The sequence below is a fragment of the Orcinus orca genome, chromosome 11 (assembly GCF_937001465.1).
Source record: "Orcinus orca chromosome 11, mOrcOrc1.1, whole genome shotgun sequence".
NCBI lineage: Eukaryota > Metazoa > Chordata > Mammalia > Artiodactyla > Delphinidae > Orcinus > Orcinus orca.
This window is the reverse complement of record NC_064569.1, coordinates 75,497,504-75,509,610: the sequence shown is the minus strand read 5'-3', so window position 1 is coordinate 75,509,610 and position 12,107 is coordinate 75,497,504. Positions and strand designations below refer to the sequence as shown.

Sequence of the window (12,107 nt, the reverse complement as noted above, 5' to 3'; positions counted from 1 at the left end):
ATTAATAAAGGTAGAAAATTGAGTCAACTAACTATAGAGTTATAATTAGATAATCTAGATTAAGGAACATTACTATGGATAAAAAAAGTCTTAATAGATTTTCCATAGAAATGACATTTTAAGGGCTCTTTATTTCATGGACATTTATATTAATGGCATATTTGATAATGGTTTTATAACAATTCAGAGATTTTTCTATGATTAATGCTTCTTTTGTTCTCCATCAAAACAAACAAGCAAATGAGGAAATAAATGGGTATAATATATATTGTTATTCTCTGAAGACATACCTCTAGCAGCTAGAGTCCAGGCATGTAGCTTTCTAGAGATCAGATTTGATAAAGCAGCAAAACATGGTCCTGACAAGTCTTTAGTGTGATTGTGTTCTGGTTGTTGATTGAAAGAAGACACCTGTGCTTTATATGCCAGCCATGTAAGTGGCAAAATTATAGAGGTTTAATACCCAAGCTGTGAATCCAGATTGTGTAAATTTATATCCTGACTGTGCCAATTATTAGCTATGCTGTCTTGCCTTGCCTTCTTAGGCAGATGACTTGATCTCTCTGTGCTCCAGTTTCCTCAGCAGTAAGATGGGGCTAATAGTAGAATCTGTGTCATAGGATTATTGCGAGAATTAAATGGGTTAATATATTTCAAAGTGCTCAGAATACCAGCTGTAACAAAATAAATGGTCAAATGTTAGCTATTACTTTATTATTGGTTATCATAACATAATCATTATTAACACTACCTGACTCCTGTTTTGCACAAAAATATTTCCCTTTGTATTGGAGATAAGCTGAAGCATCCATATATAGCACTGAAACTTTTTCAAAAGTAACTTTGAATGGTCAGATGCTCAAATTAGGTTCTTAATGAAATATGCATAAAATATGTAAACATGACTTCGGTTGGATGGGTGAGAGGTAGTGTAGTTCACCTTGGCCACAGAGGAACCTCAGTGTGACTTCTATATGGTATCTAATTTTGAACAGAAATATATCCTAGTAGATTGTTAAAATAAGGTAGTAGCAAAATATGCCTCAAATCTCTAAATGAGGAAACAATTGTGTGGTATAGTTTAGTGTCATCAGACAGATACTAAACATATTTGCCAAAAATTATCTTGGTTTTATCACAGTTAATATGAAGCTATCCTTTCTGATTCACTGTGGCCAACAGGCTCATTTAGCATTTTTTTAAAAAATTATTTATTTTACTTTCTTTGGCCCCACTGTGCTGCTTGCAGGGATCTTAGTTCCCTGACCAGGGGTCGAACCCAGGCCTGGCAGTGAAAGCGCCGAGTCCTAACCACTGGACTGTCAGGGAATGCAGTTAGCATTTTGAGAATATTCAAAACAGTAGACATTTCAGCAATCTAAAGATTGATGTTGATTTTCCCTTTTTCTGATATAAGAGAACACTAATCTAGTTCATTTGCAAGCTGTATCCAGATGTATAAGTTAAAAAGGAAGGCAAGATTAAACAAATATTGAAGATTAATCCAGCATGTCATTCAGTAGTGAATAGTGTCAGTTATGAAAGCTCCATGAGAGTAGGGATTTTTCTTTTTGGTTTACTACTGATTATTTGTGGCCAATAGACTCAGTAGTTTCTACTTAGAGTAGTGCTTGGCATGAATAGGTACTCAATAAATGTGTGTTGCATGGATAAATGAATGCTAAACAGGTTTTATTTTCTTTTAGACTTCTCATCAGCTGAAGCTGGAGCTCAGTTCAATGCAGGGACAAGTCATACAGGCCCAGAATAGTTTAACACAAAAGGAAAAAGAAGAACAACAACTTCAGGGTAACATAAATGAGCTAAAGCAATTGACTGAACAGAAGAAAAAGCAAATTGAAGCACTCCAAGGAGAGGTTAAAATTGCTGTTTCACAGAAGGTAGTGATATATTTGTTTACTTTTTATGGGAAGAAAAACTTTGCAGTTAAAATAACAATATGATAGTAACACAGATGAGTTACAACGAAGAAAAGTTTACATATGCTCAAATTTTTTCTAAGTTAAATGTATAAATGCACTTAATTATATGACTAAATATCTATGTCTGGATTTCCATTCACTATAACCATGTTGTTAGATAATTCTTATTTGAAATTCTAGCACTAATCATTTGTCTGATAGGCATAAAACTACCTTTTTGTAAGATAAGATATAACTAACAATGTTAAGAGAATAATTTATACATTTCTAGTGTATTAGAAAATTTTACAGGAATTTAAAAATAAATTATCCTCATTAAGGGAATATAATCAAGAACAAAAATCATAAATTGAGATATATTTAAATATTCAGTAGTATAGGTTTCATATATTTATAATTGTTTGGTTTTTTAAGTTATAATGGTTTCCATTTCCAAACCTATCCTGATTTATTATTAAGCATCCGTTCTTCATCCTTAAGTATGTTTTTTTTTTTGCGGTACGCGGACCTCTAACTGTTGTGGCCTCTCCCGTTGTGGAGCAACAGGCTCCAGATGCGCAGGCTCAGCGGCCATGGCTCACAGGCGCAGCCGCTCCGCGGCATGTGGGATCCTCCCAGACCGGGGCACAAACCCGTGTCCCCTGCATCGGCAGGCGGACTCTCAACCACTGCGCCACCAGGGAAGCCCCTTAAGTATGTTTTAATACTTGTCCAGACTAAGAGTTGATAAAAGTGGATTGAACTTAATATTTGAACAAAATGAGGTTTTCCCCACTGTTGATGTATGCATATTAATTAGTTCATGGAGTAGAAAGATATAAGATCCCTAGTATGTAAAACAAGCAAAATATGTCATGTTATTAATAGTTGGCTTGTCACATTACTAGAGGAAAAAAAAATTAACCCCACAAATACATATTTTATGTTGACCACTATTTTTATAACTATTATTATGGCCATTTTGCAAAAGAGTAATTTTCTAATAACAGAAACAAGAGTAGACAAATTTGTCTATCCTTTTTTTGTGTGTGTTATATATAATCATACATCAGGATATAATTATCATAGTATGTATTTTGTTCTATGATTTGATATCTTGAGGTCATTTTTTCCCAAAATCTATTAGCCTCATATTCAAGTTTTCCTTAGATCTTCATTTTTATAACAGTATGACTTAGTAAATTAAAAAAAAAACCCAACTATTTTTAGCATATTTTCTTTTTTATTAACTTATTAATTATAGTAAGATTTCTTCCTGATTTATGATTAATATATATTGCCTATACTTTGCATGGCTTTACTAGATGACACCTTAAGGATTTTGAGATTCAGAGGAAATGTTCTTATTGGTAGTTGTCTTACTTGGGACTGTTATAACAAAAATACCATAGACTTGGTGGTTTAAAAAATAAGCATTTATTTCTCACAGTTCCGGAGACTGGGAAGTTTAAGATAAAGGCACTGGCATATTGAGTGTCTGGTGGGGGCCCACTTTCTGGCATGTGGACAGCTGTCTTATTGCTATATCCTTATATGCTGTATCCTTATATGACTGAGATTATCTCTTGTGTTTCTTCTTATAAGGGCACTAATCCCATTCACGAGGGTTCCACCCTCATGACCTCCCAAAGACTCCACATCCAAATACCATCACATTTGATCTAGGCTTCAACATGAATTTGCGGGGGGAGGTGTGTGTGTCACAAACATTCATAGCAGTAGTTCACTTGTGTCAGTGTATGAATGCTAGAAAAAGGAACACCTTTAACCTTGGGGAGGACAGCATTTTGGGGGAATGTTGGGTAGATAGCCAGTCTCTGTAAATTAGACTTGGGATTTGGAGTACCTAGAGAATCACTGAAAGGCAAGAATTGTTTGGTTTTATTGAGGAGCAGTGTACTATCATGGAAAGAAGATAAATTTTAGAGGCAGGCAAATTTGAATTTAAATTTTGTGTGACACACATTAGGTTTATGGTCACAGGAAAGTGATCCATCTTTCTGGACTAAACAAAATAGGGTCATAGAGTTGTAAAGGTTGAGATAATTTGAAGCAATTATACTTCAATAAAGATCTATTAAAAAAAAAAGATTGCGATAATATATTTAAAGTACCTAGTACTGTGTGTGCCCAGTGCCATGTGGAAGCAAAATAGTTGTTGGATATTATATATAAGTGTAGCAAACTATGATCTAAGAGTGTCATTTTGCCTGGTAAACCATACAGTGATGGTCTCTGGAAACTTTTCACTGGGCCACAGTGAAATAGGAAAAACAAGGATAAAGTTTAAATGGGTATAGATGTGTATGAGTACACACACACACACACAACACACACCCCATATATATCTATATCTACATCTATCTATCTATCTATATGAAACACACATATACATACATTTTTTTAAATGTGATTGTGATTGTTTGGGAGTCACAGGTAAATCCAGCAAGGCTATATAAGTCATCAGTTCCTGTACCAACCTTATTTGAAACCTAATGTGGGAATACAGAATGAATAGGATATGGCCCCTATTCTCAAGTAGCCTATAATTTAATGAGGAATCAGGTATGTAGGGGAAAAGAAAACTAGTAGAAAGGAGAATGAGAAAAATTAGAACTTAATGGAAATTTTGACTGGCTTTCTAGAGGAGCTAGCATTTGAACTGTGTCTTTAAAGACTATGCTAATTTTGATAGATTAAAAAAAAGAGGAAATTAGATATTTCAAAGGAGAGGAAACAATATTAGCAAAGTTTGCGAAACTTAAAAAAAATGTCGTTATAGAAGATTTGCTATTGGAATACCTCGTAAGTGGAGAAGTGAGGGGAGATAACGCTACAGAATTGGATGAAATCAGATCACAGTAGATATTGTATAGTTGTTTCCACTTTAAATTTTTAATATTGGAAGACTAAAGGTAAAAATCTTTAGAAGGGAGAAATGTAGTCAGACCTGTTTTAGAGCAAAAACTGATAAGCTTGTGAAGGATAAATTGTAAATGATTGACCCTCCTGTATTCTCCTTTGGAACTTTGGGTTTACTTCTGTTAAACCCATTATCAAGCTGTTACGTTGATCTTTTTATTTTTTTTATTTTCTTTTATTTAACTTAACCACTAATAGATTTGAATCCCTCAAAGTCAGAGAACTGTGTTTTCTAACAAATAAGCTATCAGTGATTTTTAAAAAAATGAATGAATGAATCAGCCTGTCATTTAGAGTAAGTAAAATGAAGGCCCAAATATGAACCCAGAGGGCAATTATGATTAGTGTTGAGACTTTGTAGAGGGCTTATTTGAGCCATAAAGGTGATTGAAGAGAAAGAAAACTAGATTTGTGGGGGGGGGGAAATGTTAAAGAAAAGAAGTAGTATTCTACCAAAAAAAAAAAAAAATGCAGTGTAGTCTTCAACACGAAAAACAATGTCCAGGAATTCTTCATCGTGAAGACTCTAAATTGGAGGTAATGTGGGATGTTATCAGATAATGTGTGTGGTGATGAGCCCCCTTTCCTCTATAGGCAGTTAGCACTACCTCCTGGCAATCTGCTTCCTAGCTCTCTTGAATCTATCCCCTTTTCTTATTTCCCAACTGCCACAGTCTTAGTCTAGGCTATTTTTTTCTCTTACGTGGACTATTATAAGAGTCTCTTAATGGATGTCGTGGGCTCTGTTTGTCCACCTCCCATCTGTTTGTCATTTATTCATTCAAGAAATATTACTAGGCACCTATTCTGTGCCATGGACACAGTTCTAGGTGTTGGAGGTGTAGCTGTGAACAGACAAGGAACCTATTCTCATGGACTTAAACTTTCTTGGGGGGAAGAAACTTAAACAGGGTGATGTGAAAGACAGTGATGGGACAGAGTCCTACTAAAAGGTTGAGTGATCAAAGAAGCCCCTCTGAAGAGATTTGAGCTGATAACATGAAATACAAGAGCTATCCATATAGTGGTCGGGGCGGGACAACTAATGCAAAGATCTTAAGGCTAGAACAAGCTTGGTATTTTCTAAAAACGGAGACCAGTATAAGTTAAGTATAGTGGAGAGAGGAAGAGTAATATGCGATGAGCTCAGAGAAGTAGACAGGGGTAAAGGCATAAACATAGAAACTTGAAGATTATAATCTTGAAGATTATATATCTTGAAGATAACAATGATGTATTTTGTTCAAAGGATAATTAGAATCGATTAGGAGATTTTTGAGCAGAGAATGGTGGGATCTGACTAAAGGGACATAAAGGAGCAAGCAGGAAAGGCATTGAAAAACTATTGCAGTAGTCTAGAAAGTACAAGATGCTGGCATGAACTAAAGTGTTAGCAGTGGATGATTTGGGAATATCTTTTGTAAGCTGAGTCATCAGGACTTGCTGATAGGTTAGATGGTGAGAGATGATGGAAAGAGGAGTCTAGAATAATTCTAGGTTTGTGGCTTGTACAAGTGGATAGATGGCCATATTTACTGGGGGAAGTAGCATGTTTTTGAGGAGCAGGGTTCCTGTCAGGGATCAAGATTTCTACTTGAGATAGATATCTATCAATCACTCAAGTGAAGATGTCAGGGAAGTACTTGGATATAATGAGCCCAGAGTTCAGGCAGAGAGGTTGGAGCTAGAGACATAAATTCAGGAGTCAATTGTAAATAAACAATATTTTTTAAAATATTTAACTTAACAAGGATTTATTCACAGGAATACTTGTAAGTAGAGAAAAATAACAGAAAAGCTAAACAAATGAAATGAAGAGGATCCAAACCAACTTTCACTTTGTAGCTTTTTAATTGCACCCTGTGTGCATATATCTAGGGCACAGAGGGCCACCAACATACGCCAATACAGTGTAGGAACCCTGCGTTACGTCCATTAACTTAAACATATATTTAAGATCATGCTTTGAACAAAAAAAGCTTAGAAGGCAATATGTTGAGTGGGAATAAACATTGAAATATAGCAATCATGTCTTCAACTTCTACAATTATCTTTATGTGCCAACTAACACTTAGGCAGCCTCTTACAGATCTTTTACCATGTAATTTAAGTTTTAGAAGTTTTGATAAAATCACTAGTAATATATAACCATGCAGAAACCACATCACACTGACAGCACAGAGGCAAAGATTTTGCACAGATATATCTGCTTTCCACATTGTGCAGTTTACACACAATACAATATCAGTCTTATTCCTAACAGATCCTAAAAAAGATATTTCAAGGCCTAGCTGTAAACTACAGTACTTTATATCTATATTCTTAATAAAAATGGGTCTAGTTGGGATCTTCTAAATAGAGACTGTATATAGAATAAAAGAGGGCTAGAGACTGAACCCTGGGGTCACACAGTATTGAGAGATCAAACAAGAGAGGAGCTAGTAAAAGATTTTAAGATGGAATGACCAGTGAGGTAGGAGGAGAACCTAAAACACAAGATGTCCTGGAAACCATGTTGAAGAATGTTTCTAGGAGGGGGCATCATCAACTGTTTGAAGGACTGCTGGGATGTTCAATGAGATGTGGACAAGGACATGAATATTGGATTTTGGAACAAGGGGGTCGCTGATGACTTCAACAGCAGTTTCATTGAAGTGTATTTATTTTAAAAGCCAAGTGCTGCTTTTCATGCTATGCTTACATATATTTTATTTATGTCATAATTTGTGCATATCTCCTGAACCTTCTTAAAGACTGAAGGTTTAGAGTTTAGAGGAGTTGCACCTTTGCAACATTTTCTTCTCTTCTTCTGCCTTGATGTTAATAAAGATGACCTGTAGAAATTTCTTGTTATTCTTGAATTTCAAGGAGTAGAAACAGTATACTTCAACTTAGTAATGGCTTTTTAATTACTTCGTGTAGAAATTTCCCATAGTTCAACCTTAAATTATATCATTTTTTAAAGCATGCAGCACTGTATCTTCCATCAGAATGTAGTTGTTACTTTCAGTCTCCTGAGACCTTGGTACTTGGGATTCTCAGTGAAATTCTTTTTTCTTTATTTAATTGCTGTTTCATTTTTTGTCTTTTAAATTAGGACTTGTTGAATTTTGTAATTCTTTAATTTTGTAACTATAAGGTAAGTTACACTTTATTAAAGTAGAATTTTAGGGCATAACTACAATTCAGTTTGTTCTTAGGAATCTTAGTTGTGTGGATTTCATTCTATATTTGTAACTGGTTTTTGGTATGCATACTGTTTTAAAAAACTATTGTATGTTTCAGACAGAACTTGAGGATAAACTACAGCAGCAGTCAACACAAGCAGCACAGGAACTTGCAGCAGAGAAACAGAAAATATCAATGTTACAAAATACCTATGAAAAAAGTCAGGAAAGTCTAAAACAGCTTCAGTCTGATTTCTATGGGAAGGAATCTGAACTTCTTGCCACAAGGCAAGATCTTAAGGTATAGTGAACTATATTATATGATAAAAACCAATAAGTTGTTTATAGACATTCATTAAATGATTGATTTGAACACAAATGGGCACAGGAATGTTAGTATTTGTGGAATATCATGCTTCTTTTCTGTTGAATTATTATATTTGGAGAAACATGCTTTTTAAATTGTTTTATATAACAAAATATATATGTAAATACAGGCATTTAAAAATAACATCTTTAATAGAAATAATTTGGAAATTGTTAATTGCTACATTGGCTTATCTAAGGACTTTGCTGCCTTTATGTAAAAAAAATAACTTTTAAAACGGACTGCTGTTAAAAAAATCTAAGGAGTTTTTTATTTTTTTGCGGTATGCGGGCCTCCCACTGCTGTGGCGTCTCCCATTGCGGAGCACAGGCACCGGACGCGCAGGCTCAGCGGCCATGGCTCCCGGGCCCAGCCGCTCTGCGGCACATGGGATCTTCCCGGACCGGGGCACGAACCCGTGTCCCCTGCGTTGGCAGGCAGACTCTCAACCACTGTGCCACCAGGGAAGCCCCGGCCATTTCTCTTTTTTGTCATAGTGAAATAGTATGCTTTTTGATTCTTTCCTATGTTTGGATTTTTGTTTCTTAATTTAAAATGCCTTATTGAAAAGTTCTGTTGAAAATCACAGAATATTTTTATATATAATATACATAAATATGCTATGTCACTTTATTCATAGGCTGCTATAGGGAAGGCTTTATGAAGGAGGTAGGACTTGACCAGGTCCTGAAGGATATAAGAATTTGAATACACAGAGAGTCCTGAGAAAGATCAGTTCACTCAGGGGCACATTTGAGAAAAGGTGCAGCAGTGGGAACCAGCAAAGCCAGGAGGCAGTCACCATAATTGTCTTGCTAGAGTGCTGGTTTGTGTTTGGAAGTTAAAGTTAAAAAGGTTGGGATCAAACTGTGAGGTATCTTAGATGCCTAGCAAGGACGACTGACTGGACTTTATATTGGGTTGCGGGGGGGATGAAGAGTCTAAGCAGAGGAATAAAATGAAGAAGGTATAATTTAGGCAACAACCTGGAACTGGTTTATAGATAGCAGCTTGGTTTGGATCTGGCGTAAACTAGTGCTGGGGAGATTAGTTAAGAGGCTATCTCCCTTCCTTCCTCCATAAACTCCAGTAATCTAGCTGTGAGCTGATTAGAACTGGAGTTAAAGAGGATGGAACAGAAGAGATTAATGGGAGAGAGAATATGAAACAAAAGGGCGTTTCAAAACGTACAGGGTGCAAGGAAGTGAAGGAATCAGTGGTGACTAATGATCTGACAAACAGGAGACTGGGTAAAAGAATTTTCATAGGGCCAACAGTAGATATTATATATATATATATAGTTCACAATTAGCAAGAGTTCTTTAAAAAAAATACCACCTGACATTTAGAAAGTGTCTTACTTCCTATATTCTCTAAGTAGCTTTAAATTATTATTAGCTTTCCTTTACAATACTGTTGCAAGTCAGGGAGGGTTTGTGGAAGAGTTTGGACTTTATCCTAAAGGCAGGAGGGAACCACTGAAAGGATGTGCTCGGATTTGTATTTTAGGCCAATAACTGGCTGCAGGAGAAGGAATGGATTGTAGGGGAACGTGGCTGAACGTTGGGATGAGAGAGGAGACTTTGTGGTAGTCCAAGTGCGGATGGTGACAGCTCGGGCTGGTAGTAGTAAGGATGCAGAATGTGCATGAATTCCAAGGACACTGAGGTGATAGAGAAGATGAAACCTAATGACTGAGTAGAAGTTCTGTAGAAATCACGTTTTTTCTTCATATGGATGTATTATTTACCCAAGAGCATAACACAGTAATAAGACTTAGATCTTTTAAATCAGTATTTCTTTCATTAAGCCAACAATTATTTTTATTATGCCCGAAAGCTACATCATGTTCTAATTTTATACACAAAAGAAAAATTCAAATGTAAACATGGGCAAGAAGAGAAAGACAGAGGGATAAGGCTGTTGTGGAGTTTAACAACTGTTGAGAGGCCATGGATAGACTCTCTCTTCAAAGCTTCCTTTTGCAGATGAAACTGAGGCCCTGCTTGATTAGTGACAGGCCTAGTGTTTGCACAATAACAGAACGATGATTGGATCTCAGCTCTTCTGATTCATAGCCCTTTTTTAAAAAAATTAATTAATTAATTTGGCTGTGTTGGGTCATCGTTGCTGTGCGTGGGCTTTTCTCTAGTTGTGGTGAGCGGGGGTACTCTTCCTTGCGATGCGCGGGCTTCTCATTGCGGCAGCTTCTCTTGTTGCGGAGCGTGGGCTCTAGGCGCTTGGGCTTCAGCAGTTGGCACACAGGCTCAGCAGTTGTGGCTCTAAGTCTCTAGAGTGCAGGCTCAGTAGTTGTGGTGCACGGGCTTAGTTGCTCTGCAGTATGTGGGATCTTCCCGGACCAGGGCTCGAACCCATGTCCTCTGCATTGGCAGGCAGATTCTTAACCACTATGCCACTGGGGAAGAGCAGTAGCCCTTTATTGTTTTACCATCATTTCACTAGAATTTTTTTTATAAAATAGGATATTGACAAATATAAAATAGGATATTGAAATTTTTTAATAAAATAGGATATTGACAAATTTTTATAAAATAGGATATTGACAAAATATCCTGTTTTATTTTTTTATGAAATAGGATATTTGGACGTTAATCCTTCCAAAATGACAGGTATCTGAACTACTTAATTTTTTAAAAAAGAAATTCCTAGGAAAGTTCAAATAATATTTATAATAGGCCAGAATAATGGATCAGCCATTCTTTTGCTTCAGTGACTATTATATGACCTTATGTATAAGAGAGAAAGGGAGACGTTCAGAACCTTGTAACATGACACATAAGTCAAGGCTGCCATCTGTGGGCTGATAGTGTATACTAAGACACCAGTAGAATGCAAGACCGGCTGGCTTGATCTATGCCTTTAGCCCCATCTGCTGGATTATTTATGAAATACTAAAATTTGTTGACTGTATATTTCAAACTGGCTATGCTGTGTGCTATTCTTTGTTTTCCAGGAAAGGTAGAAGTGGCGTTTAACTGTAAATTTTGCACCCTCAGTGAAGTGAAAATTCTAGGATAAAAAGTTTAGAATTAAATGTAAATCTTCTTAGCCTAGTACTGTTCTTTATGTCATTTCATCAAACATCAAGAAAAAATAATAACTAAAAATTTTAAAGTTTTATTTTGAAAGAGAAAAGAGAAAAATTGTTGAACAGACCCCCCCCCCCCAAAAAAAACCCACCAATAGCTACCACAGAACAGTGTAGAAAATCTTTTTCTTTGCTACATTACTATAATGTGATTGGGGTATTCAGGATCAGGGTTGGTACTTGATATACTCAGAGATTTGCTTATTCCAGTAGCAGTGGGTGGGTTAAAGATAGCCCCAGTAAACCATCTAATGGAAGAGGGAGTTCTCCAAGGGAAAAGATGCTGAGCAGATGAAAATAATATAGTCGGAAGCAAGAAAGATAAACGGAAAATTTGAAACGGCAGTATACTGCTGAATGACATAGATGAATATTCAGAGGCAAGGTAGAACAACATGTCTTGGCTCAGAAAATAGTGCAGATTTTGAACTTGACTTTAAAGATTTAGTCACTAGGATTTTGTGAGTTCAGAATTTTATAGGCTGTTATTTAAACCATGGGCATTTTGGAATTCTGTGGTCAGAGATTGGGGGTGTTCTTGCTTTTAGGCTCTAGCAAGTGTTGGTATTCTTTAGCATTAGATCAGGACCTCTGTTACC

General features: G+C 36.1%; 1 protein-coding gene across 7 annotated transcripts in view; it reads left to right on the top strand.

Moving 5' to 3' along the window:
* EEA1 (early endosome antigen 1) overlaps positions 1-12,107 on the top strand; it is a 143,849-nt gene that overhangs the window by 114,769 nt on the left and 16,973 nt on the right. For all 7 annotated transcript variants that reach the window (XR_004483140.2, XR_007470299.1, XR_007470300.1 and 4 more), the window contains 2 exons: positions 1,707-1,901; positions 8,151-8,333. Coding sequence is in view for 4 of the 7 variants with exons in the window: in XM_004269545.3 (XP_004269593.1) it covers positions 1,707-1,901; positions 8,151-8,333 (378 nt within the window). In the remaining 3 variants the exon portion in view is untranslated. The remainder of the gene's footprint in view (positions 1-1,706; positions 1,902-8,150; positions 8,334-12,107) is intronic.